General features: G+C 48.3%; 1 protein-coding gene across 2 annotated transcripts in view; it reads right to left on the reverse strand.

Annotated features, from left to right (window-relative positions):
* Positions 1 to 22,666, reverse strand: part of LOC144782525 (uncharacterized) — an 87,513-nt gene that overhangs the window by 23,459 nt on the left and 41,388 nt on the right. Inside the window, exons 3-4 of one of the 2 annotated variants that reach the window (XM_078661933.1) lie at positions 18,825 to 18,935; positions 13,884 to 13,955 (exon numbers count right to left, since the gene is read on the reverse strand). In XM_078661933.1, coding sequence (XP_078518059.1) covers positions 13,884 to 13,955; positions 18,825 to 18,935 — 183 coding nt within the window. The remainder of the gene's footprint in view (positions 1 to 13,883; positions 13,956 to 18,824; positions 18,936 to 22,666) is intronic. The other variant, XM_078661934.1, reaches the window with a different exon arrangement.

Raw genomic sequence — 22,666 nt, forward strand, 5'->3', positions numbered from 1 at the left:
ACCTGATTCAGGATAAGGCACTTTTCAATTGTTCCCATTTTGACAGGGATATAAGACAGACTCATTATCGGCCCATTCTCTAACTCTGTCATAAATTTTTCCCCCCAGAATTTTAACAGTGGTGTCAATTAAGGAGATAGGGCGGTAGCAATTTAGGTCTGATCTATCGCCTTTCTAAACAAGCATTTACAAGGCAACGGTTTCGCCTTTGGAAAAGTTAAAGCTATTGGCATTGTAAATGACAATTTTTTTATGTATGTGTTCGTTTTGAAAACCGATAAATAAATGGCATTGTCATTTACAATGCCAATAGCTTAATCTCTCGCAAATGCCACACACACCCACAGAGAGCCCCCCACACAGAGCCCCCCCCCACACACACACACACACACAGAGCCCCCCCCACACACACAGGGCCCCCCACACACACACCCACAGAGCCACCCACACACACCCACACAGAGCCCTCACACACACTGTGAGCCCCCCCACACACCCAGACAGAGCCCTCCACACACCCAGACAGAGCCCCCCACACACCCACACAGAGCCCTCCACACACCCACACAGAGCCCCCCACACAGAGCCCTCCACACACCCACACAGAGCTCATCCATCAACAGGGATGATCTGTGGTGCTGCTGCGAAAGGTCACCGCTCAGGCATGTGTGCCCCCTGGTCGGGTGCCGTGAAGATGCAGCGCCTCGTGCCTCCAGGGTGGTGCTGACGTTCACTACAATGTCACAGCAAATTAGGAAGCATAGGCTGCACACCAAATCGTAAAAATTGAAACACCACTATACTTGTCCTCCAAAAATCTTCAGCTTGGGCCTTGCAGCACTGCACCTTTTTATCACCAAGCTTAATAACACCTCCCTCAACTGCTAAAGCATGCCATCACCACATACATCATAAAGAAATCTTCCTTGAACTCAGACAATCTCTCTCAATAACCAGACGATCTTCAACCCACACTCTTTTGCCAAAGCACTCAAAACTGTTTTTCTCACCAACTCACAGCCTACCAGGAAGCTCAAGGCCTCCTCAGTGATTTCCACTGACCTCAACAATGCAGAATCTGTTCTTCTAACCTCATTAAACTAAGGCAAACCCTGTGCTTTAATCCTGTACTCATCAATGGCTTGAACCTCTCAGCCGCTATCATTGGAAATGCACTATCCTTTTACTCCTCCTGCTTAAAACACACCCAGATACAATTGGGCCCTTCTTCTCCTGATCTGACAGAATCAACTATGAAGTCCCACAGCACTCAGCTCTTTCACCAGTGTTGTTCAACATCTACTTGATCCCTCTCACCCGAATCCTTGATTCTTTTGTTAGTGTATTTAACTGCTAACAATACCCAGTACACATATGTTACACATAAAAGTTGACAGCAGCTCGAATCCCTCTCAGCAATGGCGGCAATGGTAGGCTGAAAGTTGGCATTTTTCGCGAGTGCAGCATCTAAGGAATTCATGCGAAGAATGCACTAAGAAACGCTGGAAAACTCACGGCAACAATAACATCCAGGCGGCTGTGTCTTTCGGGGACTTTCAGTGGCAGCGCGGTGGAGAGACAAGAAGGAGTAGCAGAAGAACAGTGGGGCAGTGGAGTTTGTTGTCTGACAGGAGCAGAGGCAGCAGAGCGACGCGGTAGAGCGGTGAATGCGCGTCCGCTCAACTCAGGCTAATTACTATCGGCCGGTGCTTGTCTACCCCCTCCGGTGGCTGCTTTCAACAAGTCAGCGCTGCGAAAATAAGAACAAGGCATGGCATGCGCGCACACAGGGACAGAGAGGTTTTCAGGGAATGCGGCTCTTTCTTCAAAGGCTTCTAATGGCGAGGCCCGTTATGGCGTCTCAACTCAGGCTAATTACTATCGGCCGGTGCTTGTCTACCCCCTCCGGTGGCTGCTTTCAACAAGTCAGCGCTGCGAAAATAAGAACAAGGCATGGCATGCGCGCACACAGGGACAGAGAGGCTTTCAGGGAATGCGGCTCTTTCTTCAAAGGCTTCTAATGGCGAGGCCCGTTATGGCGTCTCAACTCAGGCTGATTACTATCGGCCGGTGCTTGTCTACCCCCTCCGGTGGCTGCTTTCAACAAGTCAGCGCTGCGAAAATAAGAACAAGGCATGGCATGCGCGCACACAGGGACAGAGAGGCTTTCAGGGAATGCGGCTCTTTCTTCAAAGGCTTCTAATGGCGAGGCCCGTTATGGCGTCATGAACAGAAGCGGCACGGACAGCGGGAGGGGAGGGGGGCGGCGGGAACGGCCAGCACTCACCTGGACCTGTACTTCCGGCGGCTGTCGGCCAAAACAAACATGGACGCCCAAAAAATAAATAAACCCCGCCCACGGCCGCGATGACGCGCACAGAGGGGCGGAGAGAGAAAAAATTGCGGGAACGCCCCCGAATCTGGTCCGGCCTTGACGGACAGATCCGGCTCCCAATGGCTAGCCTCCATTTATGGAGCTAGCCAATGGGAGCCGGGGGACGTTCCTGAAGCCCATATTGTAAACAATAGATTTCGCCTGCGCCGAAAAGCTGCGCAGAGCGCAGCCTTCGGCAGGCGAAACCTAAAAATGGGCTCAGTAATTGATGTACCCAATGATACAGGAAGTGGGGAATATGCAAGATTGATAAACACGTTTGTAAGGAGGGCTGCACAAAAGGTAATATTACTCTTCATCAAGTCGATGGGGACACCGTCAGACGCTAGTGTCTTACCTCCCACAATTCGATTTAGTAGCTTGTTCCACCTCTGGCAAGGCTCCCTGATACTGTTTAACAAGGCAAAGAACCATGTCAAAGATTGTAGTCACTGGTGGTGCAGTACATGTTTTGCAAAAGCGCTCCTCCCATCATTCACTAGAAATATGACACGAGATGGTACTGAGGGGTCTGTTTATATGCTTCAGTTTGGATATAATGAGCCAAATAAGATCTGCTGTTTTTCGACACTGACGCCTGTACTAGTGTCTCCCATTTGCTCATAATTACCTCCTGCCATCTTTTGCAGGTAATTTCTTTATACTGCTTGCACTTTTTCTCCACTTGGTCTGAATCTCTTGGCTTTGAAGCCAAAGCTGCCCTTAATGCCCTATTGGCCATTGAGCTCTTTGTATTAAACCATCCAGGGGGGGGTTCTGCAAAGGTCATGCAGGCTTCAATAGAGCAGTCCTAATTCTATCGCATAATGTGACATAGGCATTCACCACTAATCCCTCACTGGCCTCTATAGTTAAACATGGGTCCACCAACATCTGATTTGCTCTAGTTATAGTCTTAAAAAAATTAACAGGGCCCCCTTATCTCCGTGCCAGGCTCATGATATCTGCTGACGGTTGTAAACCAGGGGCTCCCACTTCGACCTGAGCCTGTCTTATAGACAAATAAATAATGAGATCTCAATAGGATTATGATCACTAAACGTGGAAGGGACCACGGAGCCATGGGCAAGGAAATCCTCTAACTTCCTGGAAACAAAAATGTTATCAATTATTGAGGAACGACCTCTACCATGGATAGTAAGAATTATGCACTCCCTCTGCCCAACAACCTCTAAAACATTAACCAGGTCAAGCGGGGTAAGAAATGACACTCGCTCTATGCCACACACATTACTATTGGCAATCAAGTCACCACAAATCAACCTACCACATGTTATGTCCAGCCGAGGGAGGCATGCATTAAAATGGCCCACCAAACAGAGAAATGAGGTATGCCCTGAGTGTGGAAATAATCTAATAAAATTGAACAACGGAGGAAACTTCATGTTAGGAATCCGAATAAAATAGTTATTATAAAAATTCACAAAAAGCAATCTTACCCCAATCATGAACACTATTGCTTGAAAATTACCATCTGCAGGCTCCAATACTCTAATATTTCCGCCTAGGGCAACTCTTATCCATATTTCCAAACACCTTGAGAAACACCCACAACATGTGTAGGGTGATCGAGGGAAGGTTGGGTGAGTCACTGCTTGTTACCGGATGGGGCATTATGGGTTGGTGTACCTTTGCCCGACCCTTGAAGTTGTTACCCCTGTACTTCCATCTGAAGTAACCTCTAGATGGAGAGGTGTGGGACTGCGTCTTGTTGGAGGATGCAGAGGCCTCTGTAGATGTGGTCTGCGATCCTGCTCTATAAGAGGAGCGAGAAAGGAGCCGAGGAGAGGGTGTTTGAAGTTTGCCCATAGACTTGGCAACCTCAATGTCTTTTTTCATTTTTTCCAAGGCCTCAGCTACTTGTGGGCCGATGAGAGGCTCCTTATCAAATGGGACGTTAAGTTAAGCAAGGTTAGCTGGACTTCTGGTTTAAATACAGAGATGTGCAACAGGCATGTCTCCTTAGGAGGATACTGGTGTTGATGCCTCTGGAGGCGGTAGCCGCTGCATCTAATGTGCATCTAATGGAGGAGTTGGAACTTAATTTTCCTGCCTGAACCAGTTCTTGCCCTTTCTTATGTTCCTCTGGCAGATATTGGTGGAGATCCTCCATTTCATGCCAGCGAGCTCGGTCATACATGGCCAATAGTCCCTGTGTGTTTGCAATTTGCCAATGATTGGTAAATTGCGCGCCAACTCGTTTGCCTCACGCATCAATAAGCTTGAATTCTTTATCAGGAGGTGGTGCGTGGGCTGTAGTCTGCGAGTTAGCACGCTTACATGCATTTGAAACAACTAGGGAGTTTGGTGGAAGCAGGCCTCAAATAAAAGTAGGGTCAGATAGGGCCACCTTAAACTTTTTATCGACCCTCGGGCTGATGATGCAAGCAGTGCAGGATCCTTCATACCTTTGAACACTGGAAGAGATTGAGATGTCCCATGTGTGGTGCAAAATGTCTCAAATAAAAAAATCTTCTTTCATAGATTCTTTATGTGGTGTAGCCCCTTGGTAGGCTGCTGACCTAGTAATGAGCTCTTGATATGATGTAGTCATCAGGAGGTGAGGATTTGGCAGGTAGATATCCCCTGGGGGGTCAAAATCATAATCCTGCCATGGGCCTGGTGTTGGTGGTGCACCATAAGTGTCATCACCCTCTCATCTGCATCTGGGTCTGTATGTAGAGGTCCCGGAGATGTGATGTCTAAGTGATTCTGTAGTGAATGAGGTACAGAAGGCACAGGTGCTATGTGAGATGGAGAAGAAGGAATACGGTGCAGAGGAATAGTAGCCTTGTCCTTTCTCCTCTTCTTCATAGGTATTGGCAAGTCACTAGCTTCTTGCAGTTTTTGTAATGATGCGTCCAGTCTCTGGATGTATACGGATCTGTTTTTGTTTTGAATCGAGTGTCTATTGCATTGTCTCCAAAATGGGCTCCGGGAGTGTAGCAGGAGCCAATTTGGGTTTCAGTGCTGAAAGTTTCGAAGCCGAACCGGTTTAAGTTTTCAGAACCTGAATGGTTGAAGCCAAAGAGGTGGGACCTCGACTCAGTGGGGAACCGGAAGGCTTTACATGTGCTTTCAGTGCCGAGCCGAAGCTGAGTCTCGGTGGCGACAATGGCCAGATGGGAATTGCGGCCCAGAAGCCTATTGTTTTGTTGTGACTGAAGATTTTAGGGTGAGCAGGTGAGGGGTTTGGGTACTTACAGCACCTTGACCAGGCGGAACATCATGCGACTCCAGATTGATCCATAAGTCGGAGTCCGAATCTCCAAGCAAACAGGGTCCCTCTTCTTTGGCCACAGAGGCCTCAAGATCTTCCAGTTCGTTATCTTCCTGCCTGACTATATCAGACGTGTGCTCGAACTCCCGTCTCTGGGATTCTTTGCACCGTGTCTGATGGTCCTGCAGGGTCTTTTTTGATCAAAACGACCAACAGGTCTCACAATCTTCTCTGTGCAGGGGGAACAAGCATGACTTGCAGACCTAGTGAAGGTCGGTCCAGGGGGTACTAGGAATGGAACTGGGGGCAGAATATGAACAGAGTGCGTTCCATCAGCAAAGTATCATCTTTGGAGTTGAATGGATGTGAAGTAGCCCAGATGGGTGAGGCCCGAATGCTGCGAGCAAGATGTGCCGACTAGAACAATGAAAGTCTTCCGATTTCCAATATGCGAGGAAGGGAAAATGCGTTCAGAACAATACTGACGAAGGTAAAGCGGATTACACACCGAAAGGATCCCAAAAACGGTCTCGAACCAGAGCGTCGTAATACACAACTGAACCTGTTGGCGGAAAGAAAACAATCTAACAGTGGAGTCGATGCCCATGTGCACGATTACCATGAGGAGGAGTCACCTTATTTATTTATTTATTCAAAGTTTTATATAGCGCGAACAGGATCCTTACAGATATCAGAGCGCTTCACAAAGACAGGGTAGGGGCAGTAGAGATAATGGGAACAGTATAATAGTCAATAACATGGTAATAACATGGATAATAAAAACATACATAAAACCAATCCAAATACAATCAATTAAGGAAGTAATATAGGACAGCACAAGTCATTGATCCCACTACAGAGGTGTTTAGGAGGATCAGTAAACCAACGTGTATCCGGTCTTGGTCGGTAGTAAGAGAGTAGCGTAGTAATGCCCCCAACAAGTAGCGTATAGTGCCAAGGGATAGGGTGAGCAGTGACATGAACCAATGCAGAGTCTCTGAACCAACCTCTATAACGATCAGGAGATCTTGGCCAGAAGGATTGTTTTCACCTCTTTCTTGAAGAGTGCAGTGGAGGAGATCAGCCTTGTTTCAGGCGGGAGCGCATTCCAGATCCTGGGTGCCATTCCTGAGAAGGAGCGCTTGTAAGTTTTCACTTTCCGGAATCTACGAGGTTTCAGGAGTAGATTTTTTGTACTCCTATTGGATCTCGAACCTCCTGATATAGACAGCTTTTGGGCGAGGTAGTTGGGTGCCTTGTGGTGCACGGCCGCGTGTGTCATCACTGCAATTTTTAGCTGTATTCTGGCTTCAAAAGGCAGCCATTTTAGAGACTTTAAGTCTGGGGATATGTGCGAATGCTTTCTAGATCCAGTAATGAGTCTCGCGGCAGCGTTCAGGGAGGCTCTTAAGGGTGCTGCTGTGGATAGCGGGAGACCGCTGAGGGCCGCAATTCCATAGTCTATTCGAGGGATGACTAAAGCCTGTACAGCCGTTTGGAAGTCTTTGGCCGGGAGGAAAGGTTTAATTTTCCTCAGCGTGTTAATTTGGAAATTAGCTGCTTTTGTGGCATTGCTGACGTGCTGCTGCATGTTGAGCCTGGGGTCGAGTGTGATGCCTAGGGATTTCGCCGAGTCCACGATGGTAGGTTGGACATTGAGTGCTGTTAGGTTGTTGAGCCAGGTCTGGGTGGTGGAGATTTTCGCCGGAGGTGAGATGAGTAGGAACTCAGTTTTCAGGGCATTTAGTTTGAGGTGATTAACGGCCAGCCAGGATTGGGTGTTGATAAGCGTGGAGTTCAGATGTTTGATATCTTCCGGGGATTGTAACTTTAGATAGAGTTGTGTGTCATCAGCGTACATATGAAATTGAACATTGGATGCTTGAAGCAAGGTGGCGAGCGGTTCCATAACGAGGTTGAACAGTGTGGGGGAGAGGGAGGAACCTTGTGGGACACCTAGATCTGCAGGCACAGGTGTAGATAGCACATTGTCGATCTTGAACCTCTGAGACCGGTTGTGAAGGAAGGACGAAAACCACTTGAGAACAGTTCCCGATAGCCCCATTCTAGTATTTAGCAGCTCCAGCAAATTCTCATGCTTGACCGTGTCAAATGCTGAGGAGAGGTCAAGAAGGATGAGGAGGCAGGACTCATTGCGGTCCAGAATTTGGAGGGCATCATCAATTATGTGTGTCATTGCTGTTTCCGTGCTATGTTTCGCTCTGAAGCCTGATTGATGAGGGTTGAGGAGGTCAAATTGATCAATGTGTTTTGTTAGTTGGAGTTGGACACATTTCTCCAGCAGTTTGGCCAGGGTGGGGATATTGGTGATGGGCCGATAGTTGTTTAGGTCAGCCGGATCAGCTGTAGGTTTCTTGAGTATAGGCGTGACTTGCCCCACCTTAAGGGAGTCTGGAATGTGGCCTTGTTGCAGAGAGCTGTTGATGATCTTGGTCCAGAGAGGGAGGAGCAAGGGGATAAAGTCTTTTACAGCATTAGCAGGTAGAGGGTCTGAGAGGTGATTAGAGGGCTTCAAGGTGTAGAGCAGTTTGTGAATTGCTTCTTCCGAGTAGGTATCGAAGTGCTGCCAGGAGGCCTTGTTTTTAGGTTGAGTGTCTGCCATTCTGGTGTGGTTGGGGTATCTGCTTACATCCAAGATGAGGTCATTTCTTATGTTGTCAGTCTTTAGTTTAAAGAAAGCAGAGAAGGCTTCACAGTGTGGGGTGTCATTTGTTGTGCTGTTTGATTGAGTGGGTTGTGCCTTTGTTTGAGTCTTGATAAGCTCGAACAGCTTTCTTGGCCTGTTCTTCGCTTGGTCCAACTGGCGGCTGAAGAAATCCGACTTTGTGCGCTTTATTTTCCTAAAGTAGGCATTTCTCTTGTTCTTAAGCTTTCTGAGATGCAGTGCTGAGGGATCCGATCTCCAGGTGTGCTCTGCCATTCGCATATTACGCCTTTCGTCATTGAGACTATCATCATACCAGGGGTTAGACATTTTGGTGGAGACTCTCTTCAGTTGCAGAGGGGCGACTTCATTGACAATTGTATTCATAGAGTCAAGGTAGTGGTCAGTCAGTGATTGAACATCTGAGGCCCCTGAAGGGGGAAGGAGGAGGTTGCCGATGTGGGGAGGTAGGGTAGAGGGGTTGAGATTCTTCAAATCCCTTTTCCATGTTTTGGTTTTGATTGGTTGAGTAGGGTTAGGTTTAACTTTTTCGTTGATAAAGAAGGTGATAATGTGGTGATCTGACCAATCGCAGGGTAGAATCGCCTCTAGTTGAATAGCGTTCTCTTTGGCAATGATGAGATCGAGTATCGAGCCTTTGTCGTGTGTTGGTTTATCGCATAGTTGGGTGAGGTCAAGCGCATTGAGGAAAGTTTTTAGACTATTCACCACGGTGTCTTTCTGATCGTTCCAGTGGAGATTGAAGTCACCCAGGTAGACTTGGGTGGTCTGCCGACCGGCATTGGAAGTGATCATGTCCATGAGTTGTTGGGTGAATATGAGATTGTCACCAGGCGGGTGATAGATGAGATGTAAAGCACAAACTTGTTTGCCCTCACTGGTGATGTCGAGGCAGAGTAGTTCACAGGAGGAAAGGGGGGGGGAGGTGACTTGAGTAACGGAGAGATTGCTCCTAAAAATGCATGCAATTCCCCCGCCCATCTTGCCAGGAGACCTGTCCAGCCTAATGATGTGATAGTTGGGGGGGACTAGTATGTCCATAATCGGGGTAGAGGCTTCAGTGAGCCACGTTTCTGTTAGAATGGCTAAGTCCAGATCCCTTTCTGAGACGAGATCCGCGATGTCGGAGGAATGTCTCTGGGCCGATCTGCAGTTTAATAGGATGCATTTGAGTTTGGGAGAGAGAAGGGTGGACGAGCTTTCTAGTGTGAGGGGAACTTTTCTGAGGTTGTTAGGGACGGAGCCTCTGTTGTTGAGTGTTGGGAGCCTTAGAGGGTTTGTAAGAATTGTGGGTATGGGGATGTATGAGTTGGAAAAGTCTTTTACCGGACCTGGGCCATAAGAGCGCAGGAGAGAGCATAGGTCGCGGTCCGACAAGGGGTTGAGAACACGACGGGGGCGGCGGGAATTATTGCGAACGGGGATAGTAGTCCATTGATGGTGTCGTCGGGGGCGAGGGTATGTAGGGAGGGTGCGTCGTTTGTAGGGTAATGGGATGGTGGGAGGTAGACTGGGCTGTGAGGAGAGAAGGTCTTTGATTGTGTGGATGTCTTTTTTGATTTGTAAGATTTCCTCTTTGACTTGTTGGAGGGTGGATAAAGTCAGGTCAGGAGGGACATTGGGGAGGGCGTTGGTGGAGAGAGGCGTTGGTGAGTGGTTGAGTAGTGTGCTGGGGAGCAGGCAGGGTATCAGGGGGGGTATACTAGCGTTGTTGCGGGGTTCCGCGGTGCTACTGAGTGGGATGGTATTCACGGTGTGACCGTGTTTGTGGGCGAGGGGTGTGGGTGATGTAGGTGAGACAGGCGGTGGGTGGGAATCATAGGTAGTGACTTCAGTGGGAGACGGTGCCGGTGAGTAGAAGAGTGAGTGAAGGCTGAGGACAGTGGGGGAGACCGGAGGGTAGTGTGGGCTGAGAATAGGAGGTGGGAGAGCGGGGGATGCTAAGGTAAGGGAGGAGGTATGTTCAGTATCTTTTGTTGGGAGGGGGATAGAGTTGTGAGTGGGAGTGGGGAGGGAGCAGGGAAGGGAAAGGTGTCTGCCGCGGGGGGGATGGGTGGATAAACTCCGAGTGATGGTGTGTGCAGATGTAGGCGTGTTGTGAGTGGGAGTTGTTGTGTCAGGTGTGAGAGACTCGTGGGTGGGAGTAGGGAGGGAGATGTGGAGGGGGAGGTGTCTGTCATGGGGGGGATGGGAGGGGGGGGGTGGATAAACTTTGGGCGGTGGCTTGTTCAGATGGTGGTGTGTTGTGGGCGGGGGATGTTCTGTCCGGGGGGGAGGGATGGAGGGGGAATGGGTGGGGATAAGAAGGGTCATGTTAGAGGGGCTGCTAGTATGTGCGGTGACGTTATTTGTGACTGTCCAAGGGGAGTGGTGGGCGTTAGCAGCAGGTGGGCCATTTACTGGGGTGTTAGGGGTAGAGGTGTAGTAGGTGGTGGCTGCGACGTCAGGGGTGGCTGCGACGTCAGGGGTGGAAGTGCTGGCGGAGTTCTGAGTGGGGGTCCGCCGCTTGGAGAGGTGCTCTTTGAACTTGGGGAACAGGTTGTCTAGTAGTTCCAGATTCTTGTCCGTGGATTGGATTAGGACAATCCCGGTATTGTATATAGTAATGGTAGACCTGCCAGGGAAGAGGTGGGAAGGTGTGATGGTGAGAGTTAGGCCATGAGCTGTTTTCCTGGTGGTGGAGACTGTGAGTAGGGATAGGAAAGTTTTTCTCCATTGGGCTCTGCGTGAGGTGTGGAAGATAATGTCAGTGTTCAGGGCTCCATTGCCCGGTGAGAAGTAAGTGTCGGCAAAGGGTGTTTCAGGGTGCGCCCTCAAGAAGTTGTGTTTAAAACGTTTAGTGGCATTTTTGGAGAGCGGAGTGGAGGGGTAGTTAATTCTAAACGTGTGCTTGCCGTTAAGCTCCATATTAGAGAGGTTGTGGTGTTAGGAGTAGGAGATAGGACGATAGTACAAGCTGTCAGCCGCTAGTTACAGGGCCAAGGAAGACACTAGTGAGTGTCGCTAGTGATAGCCTATAATATAAATAATATATTGGAATAAAAATAAAATACCTATGCAGGTAGTAAAATACCTGAATCGAAAGTGACAGTAGTGAGTAGTCAAAAATATGTGAGGTACATGTGTCAGTAACAAAATACAATTGCAAACAAAAGTCAAATGCAGAAAAGGTATTCACATTCTGTGCATTACAAGTGATCAAGATAAGATAAAGCTAGGAGTGTAATACTGCAATAATAGGCAGACAATCTTTCATATATGAGGTAGCAATCTGCGCGATACATATGTTCAAAATATAGGTAGACGTATAATACTACAATAATAGGCAGACATTCTTTCACACTAGTCTAAAATACTAAAGTCCAACAGACTAGTCTAAAATGGCCGCCACATAGTTCAGATCGAGACAGTAGTCCTCTGTTTGTTGCAGTGCCGGCAGGGGAGATAGAGATGCAGTCCTCTGTCTACTGCTGTTACTTTAGCACAGGGAAGAGATAGCATTTTCTGTTTAAGCAAGCAAAGCTCAAGGCTAGCTGAGAGGAATTCTTATCTCTGTGTGGGGGAGTTAAGCAGAGGGGCCACGTGGACAACAGAGGTACGGGGTACGGGGGATTTATTGCTACAGTTTTATGGTCCCAGCCATTTTGAACAAAGGAGTTAGATTTTTCTTAAAAAGAGAACAGGCGGGTGGGGGAAGTAAATACCTTAAGTTTCTGTGCGCCTGTAAATATTTCCAGTAGAGTTTTACAGAAACACTGCTTTAGTCCATGAGAAGTATGTGCTGTATGTCCTTGTTCTCACATCGGGGCTCCCAGCCTGTATTATCCTGAAAAGCGGCTCAGCAGTTTGCCAGGTATCCACCGGTGTCGATGGGGGCAGGCTTCGGTCTTCTGTCCCCCCTGCAGCTCCTGCAAGACTCCCGGATCTCTTCACTCGCTTGCACTGCTAAAAGCTTCCGGGTATTGTTTTGCCACTTTCCCATTAAGAGTTCTGATTCTTCGAAACACCATATCGAGCTCCTTTATCATATCCACCAGGGTCCGAGTATGATTCAAGAATCTCTCATTCATTTACTGCATTCTTCCATTGGAAAGGTTATTAAGATTCAGTAGCATCTCATTAGTCTTTTCAAACCTATCCAGCATGTGTCCCTGGGCCAATATTATGGCATTGACATCTTCAGAGTTCACCATGCTTAGCATTCTCCCGCAAAATACATCGTGTGACCAGGCATTTCCCCTCCACTAAACTTTAGCCATTTTGATCTCGCATCATTCTCCGGTGGGGGGGGGGGCGGCGAGCCCTCCGTAAACACACACAGCGACCGCCGTGACAGCCACACAGTCCTCCTGGTGCAGCGGTGTCGGGACTTCGGGACTTCCCGCCGCCTTCTGGGATCCCTGGGCAGGCAGCGGGACTCAGATGCCTGGGATGTAACGGCGACCGCAGGCATGCACCGGGCAGTCCACTGCAGACGGTGTTCGCAGGCTCAGCGGGACTCAGATGTCCTGTCAATCCATTAGTGTGGCGATGTCATGTCTTCCTCCCGCCGTCCCGTCTGGGGTCCCCGGACAGTCAGTGCAGGCGGTGAACGCAGGCAGACAGCGGGGATCAGACGTCCGGGATGTGCCGCCGCCACCGCAGGCAGGCACCGGGCAGTCCACTGCAGACGGAGCCCGCAGGCAGACAGCGGGTATCAGGAATCAGATGACCGGGCAGCCCACTGCAGGCGGCAATCGCAGGCACCTCCTGTGGCACCACCGCTTAGCTCCAGCCGTCCCTGTCTCCACCGTTGCTCCGCCGAGGCTGCAGGGGTCTCAGTCGTCCAGGTTGCAGGTATGCGATTTGCATCAAAATTACCAGTTACTTTTGACTCCAGTTACTCGTTAATCCAGTTACTTCTTTACGGCCATTTGCATGCTTTCCTCGCTGATGGTGGTGCGTGCTATCGGGGATAATTCCGGAAAGGGATCCCCAGCACTAGGAGCTCCGGACCAGAGCTCCTACCACCAGGCGGCCATCTTAAAACCTTACCTCGGAAATCGAAAAACTTCTTTAAAGAAAAACAACTCGCAAACATATGGACCCGACACTTGATGGCAGGAGTATGCAAAGCATGTGATCTACAGCCGCAGATGCCTCGAACACAATGTTTTACAAAACTAAAAAAAATACTGAAACACCAACAACAAATTCCACACAAAATAAAAACTTGAAAGTAAAATTCTAGGTTAGTAGGACTAATGGGAGAGTATTGCATGCAGTCATACAAGAAAGAGGTTGGATGTTTCATGTTGTGTCAGAGATGCCGGCAAAATCTTGTCCCCTTGAAAATTCCATTAAAAATATACACAGCAGCTACTCAAATTCCATTGTCAGTTGAAGAAAATCACGGCAAAAGGAAAATAAAGCAAGAAGGAAACTTTCTTTCCGTAATTTACCATCACATGCTTATTAACAACACTTGCACACTTGTGACTTGTTTACGAGAGATTACAGACTCGCCTCAGCCAGAAAGGTCACAGCAAGACAGCTGTACATAGCTGAAAAGATGTCTTTCCTCTCCTAGTCAGAGCACTAACCTGATTTGTGGTCCATACTGCTCTCTGCGACTTCTTCACCAGGATGACCAATGAAATTCGGAGCTGCCTCTTCTTTCCGCAGACGAAAGCCAGTATTAAAATAATAAAATAATGGAGAGCATGTTAACAGCAGATTAATATATTGGATATTAAACACAGTGTCAGTTTTCAACAATACAAACATGTTATCTTACACAACTCATATTTTCCCAAGAAATGAGTTAAAAATCAAAATATTTTGAATTCCATCCCTAGCATCCATAGGCCCAGTGGAACCCATCCCCAGGGCGCTGCACAGCCCCTCTTCTCGACCTGATCCCCCGGGGCCAGGGACAATTAAAAAGGGGAGGCGTGTGCAGCCTCCACTCCCCAAGCCTTTATTAGCCCTGGTACCCCATCCCGGGGACCAATTTAATAAAGAAAGGTTGGGGCTGTGCGGCCCCCGACCCTTATTAGGCCTGGGGACCCCACCCCCCCATGGCCGAGCAATTAATAAAGGGAGGGACCCGAGGCACACCTCCCTGAGCCTAATTAGGCCCGAGGACCCCATCCGCCGGGGCCGAAATGTAAATGCAAGGGGAGAGGACTGCACAGGCCCCTCCCTCAGGCTTTGTAGGACCCGGGGATCCACTCCCACAGAGCCGTATCTTTTTGGAAAGGGGAGTGCACCCCCCTCCCTGGGCCAATTTTGCCTCCTGGGACCCATTCCCCGGGGCTGGCTGTTTTTTAAAGGGCAAGCGATGGGCTGTGCGGCCCCCACCCGCACCTATGTTGGCCACAGGGGTCCCCATCCCCCAGGGTCAGCATCAGTTGTAGCTGGGTACCTCCCGTTAATAAATATATTGGGCCCCTGGGATGGGACCCTGGGGCCAAATACGGCTTAAAGAGGGGTACCACGCGCCCCCTGCCCTTAAATATACCTGACCCAAGGGATCGGGTCCCCAGGGCCCTAAATGGGCTGGGGAGGTGGGCCAGGGTTCCCCTATCCTGTCCTTCTATCAATTTATTTTTGGAAAGTTCAGGACAGGGGATTAAGTCCCCGAGTCCATGAGGACATTTTACTCATGTTGCTGGCAGCCAATCAAAAGCGCTTGCTCTGCGAGAGTCTGGCCTTAATTTCCCAAAAAACTACTGAACGGATTTACACCAAATCACAAAAAGCCCTGCGGACCACAATCGAGCTTCTTGCCAAATTTGGTGTCATTCCTTACAGCAGTTTTTGGCGTAGCTCTGCCTAAAGAAGTCGCCGAAAAACGAATGGGAAAATTTGCCTTTAGGATCCACCTTTTTTTCTCAGCCCCCGCTGATTCACTTGAAGCTTTCCAGGAAGTAGCCGAAGTGAATTTGGATTTTTTGGAACATTTCGGGAAGATTCAGCAAACGGTGCCAAAGAAATAGGAAACCAAAAAAACTCCATATCTTTGGAAAGCAATCCTCACAATAACTACCCAGTGGCAACCGCCACTGGGTAATATGTAAAATATATTCACTGAAAAAAGACAAAGGTTACAGGGGTGTTATAGTTAGGCTCAGATTTCATACAAAACCAGTGAAATTCAGCAGTTAGCTGAGCTAACTATAACTTACGCCCCAGGCTCTAATAACTGTGTAACCTTTGTAACGATGTAACCTGCAATTATGGTCTGATACTCATGTAAAGCGCTCTGATACCTCCGGGTCTAGCCAGCGCTATATAAAACCTTTAAAATAAAAATAAATAAAATAAATGCACTGCGTATGACCTCACATATTACATCACTCATGACATGGTCTGTGACATCACTGATAATATCAGCCACAGAACCACTCACACACCTACTCACCCCAGGTGGTCCCTGGGGCTATGGGGGGCCACGCAGCCCCCCAGTGTAACTATTTCCTGCAGGGAGGTGGCAGTCTCCGGGGCGGCAGGGGGGAGAGTGGAGCCCCCAGGGGACCGACTCCCGGGCCATGTGCGGTGTAGGGTTGGCTATAGGCCAGGCCTGGTTGCCAACCCCCCACTGTGCACTGTGTTGACCTCAGGGCCTGGCTGCAGGCCAAACCTTGTTTGCACCCCCCCACTGTGCACGGTTAAAGGATGTGTGCAGTATAGGGTTGGCTGCATGCCGGGATTGGCTGTAGGCCCCGCGTCCAACCCCGCTATGCACGACCGAACACCCTGCGGAGCGTGGGGTTGGATGCATGCAAAGGGTTGGATTAACCTATGGTAATTAAATAATACTTTACGTTAAAAAAAAGGTTAAAGTAACATTATAGTTAGGTGAAATGTTTCGTTTAAACTCTAAAAACCACCAGGTATAGTTAGAGCTATAGCAAGGAACTATAACTCGTGCCCTAAGGTGATTATAAGTCGCGCCCTCACCATGCATGGAAATTACCCTACATCACACTTCACTCAAGCCCTCTCCTTTGACTTCATTGATGATGTCACTGTGCATAGCGGGGGCGCGAGTTATAGTCACCTTCGGGCGCTGGTGAATTTCAGTGCTTTTTAGAGTACCAGTTGAACACCCAACTATAACAATAAGCATCAGAAAGGTGACCAGCCAGCCTTTGCAAAGGGCCTTCCACTGCCCGGCGACGCATGTTGTTGCATTTTTATTAATTTTTGAACCAATTGGGCTAGAAACAAAACTTGTTTTTTTGTTAAAATCTGCAGATTCTGCAGCAGATGATGGATTATGAGACAAATGCAGCAGGTTTATAACTATGCAAAAAACTCAGCAGCCACGTAATCGCATAATTACAGTGTCCCTGACCATAACTCTGACCTCCATCAGGAACTGCTCATGACATCATATGGCATCACTCATGACATGTTAAATGACATCATTTATGACAGCTCAAATGAGATTATTGATGGCATCAGTAATGACAGCATCCAGAGTCCTTTTGCCATGTAGAGCGGGATTAGTCGTAGAAACCACGACCTGTCGCAGGCTCTTCAGCTGTGCACAATAGGAGATAGCCGCAGGCACTGGTTTCGGCCAGGCCCAATGGCCAATTATCCACTCGATATCACATTACACTCTGGACTATGGGGGATGTACCTACAGCAAGGCCCTGAGACCAACCTCCACAAGTCGCACACCCTACTGCACATGGGCTTTGGTCAAGTGCAGCAATGGTTTGGTCACAACCTAGCCTCTGGCCAAAGTCCGGCAGGTGACCAATCCCACTACTCGCAGCCTTCATCCTTGTGCAGCAGTGGTTAGCCTTAGGGTCTGACCTATGGCAAGGCCAGGCATCCAGACTTTATGGGCCGCCAATGTCCACTACAACGTTTTGGCAAGTTCAAGAGGAGCAGCCTGGGGTTTTTCTTCGTCGACTTTTTGAGTAATCTTAAGCAGGCCTTGACTTTGAGGCAATAAGTAGTGGTGTGGCTTGGGTAGAAACCTTTACTGTGTCCAGAGAGCTTTAAATAATCTGCGGAGAAATGCATTACTGAACTGCACACTCTATGATATAATATATGGCATTAAAATGTATGTCTTGGACTTCCAAACGAGCTACAATTCAAGTAAGGTTTTACCACATCAAATGTGCCTGTTTCTTGGTAGTACTGCCTTATCTACTATTCTCAGAGAATAGCAGTTGCTAGTGAGAGATAAACCTCTTTTTCAATTCACATTCATGTCCAACTAAGCCGGGAAAGAGGTTCCATTACCATCATCTCAATCGCAACAAGAGGAATAATTGATCTTCTCAAGGGAGGCTCTAGAGACAGGAAAGAACTCTAAAGAATCCATAGTTTGGGCGTTTTTACGCATGCCACTTGAGAGAAGAAACATGAATGCCAGAAGGGTTATGTGCAAACTGTGAAACAAAATTCCATAGACAAAGAGGTGTATATACTTTTGGGAGATCAATGATACGAAGGCACCTCAAGGTGAAGCATAAGCAGCAGGTTGAGAAATCCCTTCATGACCAATTCCAAAAGAAGAAACAGTATACAGGAAAACCAGAAAATGTCCTTGCAGTGCTGCTGTTGCAAATTGGAAACCAACCTCCCCCCCACTCCCTCCGCCAGCATCTTTACCTGCTTCCAGAGCACAACTAGTGTGTTCTTCGGCTAACAAATTCCTAGGATTGGGAATCAGAAGATGAAAAAGCACTTCAAAACATATCATCAATTTACAAAGTGGTGGTTTGCCATCAAAGTTTCAACAAAGTTCCAGTAAGACACACAGAACTCAAAACGAGCTTCTCTAGTTAGGCCGAGGCTCTGTGGGGCTGTCCATGGTGGGTTGTGGGCGTAGGGCTGGGCAGTAGGTCAAATACTGCAGCCAACTCGAGATGTGCACAGCTGAAGCCCATGTACAGCGTGGTTGGGAGCCCACACTGGGGCGGTCACAAGGACTGGCGAAAGGCCAGGCCAAGTCACACTGCTCACGGCCGAAAGAGGTGTGCAGTGGGGGTGGGGGTGACCACCCATGGTAGACCGGTCCTCATCCAGGCCCGGTGGACATTCGCTGCTGCTAATGGACTTTGACCCTACGCAGTTAGTGCTGGCTATGTATGACAGGTTGGGTCGGGCCTGGCCAACCCATTCTGCACATGGCTGGTTTGCCGTCGTTGCAGGTTCAACGCAGGGCTAGGCCCTGGTACCAGGCTAAGCAGACAACCAAAGCTGCCCACGACATTGGGCCTTTGGTAGGAGATCTTGGCCCAAAATGGCTGGTTGGTGCATTTGGATGCTCAAGCAGGTTGGATCTTGGATGCAATAGGTCATAAAGAAAATCCCTAAAACTCATTGAAAAATCACAATTGAAGGGAAGATATTGTTAGCTTTGGTTAAAATAGGTTAACATAGATTCATAAATCCTTTGATATCTACTTAAAAAGGACAGTTAAAGAACAGTTATGTTTATGAATTATAACCATAAAATGACAGTTTTGCCATAACTCACACTAGAGCCTGCTAATACCATTCGCACTGACCTGGGGGGGCGTTAACGCTAGGTCTTCTCTCGGGCGCCATGTTGTTTGTAGTAAATAATTCTTCCTTTTCTTTTGCTCTTAATGAAATTACAGTGGTAGCAATCAGAGGACCTGGTAATGAAAGAACATTCATAATATTGAATCCATACCTGGTAAATAACAGTGATCAATAAGCTGATATTTTACCATGTGACGCTTGTTGTGTGACAGAACTGACCTTCACCCAAGCACAGTTCATTAAGTACCAGAAACACGTGGGTTTCCAATCAAGGGAATACGTCAAGATAAAAATGCAGAGATAGACACCAACATATACCTGTGGAATGAAAGTGCTAAACCAATTCCTGCAAAATGTGCAAAAACCATGCAGGAAAAACACCTACGGGCACAGAGATAAACCTTAACAACGACAGATCAAAATAAATGAGTGCACAGATGGACCCGGAAAGGCCAGTTCAAAGAGAAATTCAATTGAGGCCAAGGAGCACTGCATGATTCCATTTTAGACTCCCAATTTATATCAGAGAAAGTACAGGTCATCGGATCCTGGAACGGCATGTTTGAGCCTCTTCTCAGATATCAGAGGCAGTTTCGCATGCGATTTCATATAAAACTCTCTGTTGCTTAACATAGTAGATCTGGCTGGTAGCAGAAACCCCTTATCCTGGTCACACTTCATCAACACCACGCGTTGCTCCTGCTCCTACACAAGGCTGCTGATGAACAGCGCATAACTACAATCACTCATGCTGGGAGTCAGGACTGGAAGGATAAAGCGCCTTTTACGGTTCATCCTTAACTCATAGTCCGTAGGCTCGTCCTCATCGTCAATGCATGGGTACAGAGGAGGAAGGAGTAGGGTGAACACCCCATAGTCTCCAGACTCTTTGTCATCATGAGTATGAGGGTACCTAAGATGTAGGAGTGGAAAAGTAACCTTAATGGTGACTCCACGACTCCTAATCAATAGGCTCTCCCCAATTGTTAACACCATCTTCTGACCCCTCAAACACCAGCCAAAGATACACACCAACTGTCTCCTTTTTGCAGTTTCGCTTCGGACAGCGTTAGTTGCGTGTGGCCCTCAGTACAGTAACCAGTACTTTAACATATACTTTCTGTACGCTTTGGGTCTGCTCCTTGCTCATAATTTGATGGCTTCCTCTCTATCTCACTTCCCTGCTTCTAGTTCGAAGGTTTTGTGACTTGAAGCTATTAAATACATGACAATAACACCTCCTGGAATTAATGGAGCCTTATATCGACAAAACTAACCTTACCATTCTAGGTGATTTTAATTTTCACCTAGAAAACTCTAATACGGCTGACTCCATTCTTCTGCTCAACTCTCTGGCATCTTATGGCTTCTCGCAACAAGTAATGGGCTCCACTCACTCCGCAGGGCATACCCTGGATGGAGTCTTCACTAACAACTCCAGGCTACTCACAGGCTCTCCCCTTCCCCTATCTTGGACTGACCACATGGCAGTCCCTTTTGAGCTCACCCTCTGTCCTTCGGCCTTCCCCGATAGGTCCACTAGTCATCAGGTTACCAAAAGGAACAACAGGGGCCTTAATAACGAAGCCCTAGGCCCTCTTATCGCCAATCTTAATATTTTATCTACGTCAGATATAGATATAGCTTCCCTCGAGCTCTCCAACTCCATTGCAAAGGCCATTGATACTCTGGCTCCGGCTAAATTTTACTATTCTGCCAGAAAGCGCCCCTCGGCCCCCTGGTACACCGACGCCCTCAGACTGCTCAGACAGGACTGTAGGAAGCATGAACGACTCTGGAGGTCCCATCTCGATCCATGCGAAAGAACAAAACATAAGGACATGCTCAAAAGATATAAGGCCGCAGTTCTAGCAGAAAAAATGTCATACTTCACTAACCTCACGACCACCCTCAGATCACCCAGAGATCTATTTAAAATTGTGCATAACCTATCCATGGCTCTCCTCCCTGACCCTATTGTGCCATCCCAAGAGTTGTGTAACCAGATTTCCACTTTTTTCCACACTAAAATCAAGGATATATACACAGCTCTAGAAGATTGCAACCTTAACACCAGTATTGCCCACCTTCCCACAACTCCATCCCCTCAAGACTAGACGCCTCTACCTCGTGGCAGTATGATAAATTTTCCCCCTCTGACTTTGGAGCTCCTCTACCAACTCCTTGATAAACTTAAGTCTGGTTCCCCCCTTGACCCCTGTCCCTTAAAAATCCTGAAGGAGTGTAAAGAGGTTCTGTTGCCCCCACTTCTTGACATCATGAACCAAGCTATCTCCAAGGGCGCTTTCCCAGCATCTTGGAAAATGGCCATAGTCAAGCCACTCCTCAAAAAAGCCTCCCTAGACCCCACCATCTTAAAAAACCTCCGCCCGATATCCCTGCTACCTGCTCCTGCCAAGCTACTAGAGGCCCACCTTAACTCCCATCTCAGCGCCTTTCTGGATAAATTATGCCTGCTAGATTCCTCTCAGCATGGCTTCCGGAAGGCGCACAGCACGGAGTCAGCTCTCACAGTGGTGGTAAACAACATCCGCGCTAAGGTCGACAGCGGTCAGACTACTCTTCTGATCCTGCTCGACCTTACAGCTGCATTCGACACCCTGTCCCCCTCTATTCCGATTACTCGCCTCAGCGAGATGGGAGTGGATGGGCCTGCCCTGAGTCTCCTGGCCTCGTTCCTCAACCAACGCATGCAGAGGGTTAAACTGGGTGACTTCCTCTCTCCTGCCAAGCCTGTGCAATGTGGGGTTCCGCAGGGCTCATCCTTAAACCCCACCGTCATCAACATTTATGTGGCCCCCCTTGCCAGGCTTGTAAGATCTTTTGGTTTGGAAGTACTATCGTATGCCGATGACACCCAGATTATGGTCTCCCTCAATCAATCTGTGGAGACCGAGGCATCCAACTTCAGGAACTGTATGGAAGCTGTAGCAGGATGGATGACCAAAAATGTCCTAAAATTAAATGGGGAAAAGACGGAGGTTCTTGTCTTCGGAGGCAAACACGAGATCTGGTCGGCTGACTGGTGGCCATCGGCCCTTGGAGTATGCCCCACGCCCACACTCGCAGCTCGAAATCTAGGAGTTATACTTGACACCTCACTTTCCCTCGACAGACAAGTAAATAGAACCATTTCCACCTGTTGCAGGGTTCTAAGGATCCTGTCAAACTATCTTTCCTTGGACTCCAGAAAACAACTTGCGGTGGCCCTTATCTCTTCACGTCTAGATTATTGTAATGCACTTTATCTGGGCCTAAACAAGAGTCTGGTTCAACGCCTACAAGTTGTGCAGAACGCTGCAGCCAGGTTCGTTGTCAATGCCCCTAGACGGTCCTCTGGCTCGGCCATAAGAAAACATCGCCAATGGCTCCCGATGCTGTCCAGGATAGATTTTAAGGTTCTATGTCTAACCTACTGTGCCCTTCATGAATCCGGCGCAGAGGACATCAGGTCTCTTGTATCCCTTTATACCCCTGGCAGGGTCTTGCGCTCTGCCAACAAGAACCTTCTGTCCACTCCCCGGACGAAGAAGGCCAGATGGGGAGGGAAGGCCTTCTCTGCTCTTGCCCCGAAGCTTTGGAACCTCCTCCCTGATAAGCTGAAGGGCCTTGCATCTCCTGATCAATTCCGCAAAGCCTTAAAGACCTGGCTCTTCACCAAAGCTTACCTGTAGATTCCCCTTTTGATTTTGCACTGCTCCCAGCTTTTCCATCTTATGCGCCTTGATGCCTCTGGGCAAAGTTCTGCGCAATACAAAACTAATTTCATTCATTCATTCAATAACTCATGCCCAACAAGGAAGACTAATATTGACCAACCTGA

Source organism: Lissotriton helveticus, chromosome 9 (genome assembly GCF_964261635.1).
Source record: "Lissotriton helveticus chromosome 9, aLisHel1.1, whole genome shotgun sequence".
NCBI lineage: Eukaryota > Metazoa > Chordata > Amphibia > Caudata > Salamandridae > Lissotriton > Lissotriton helveticus.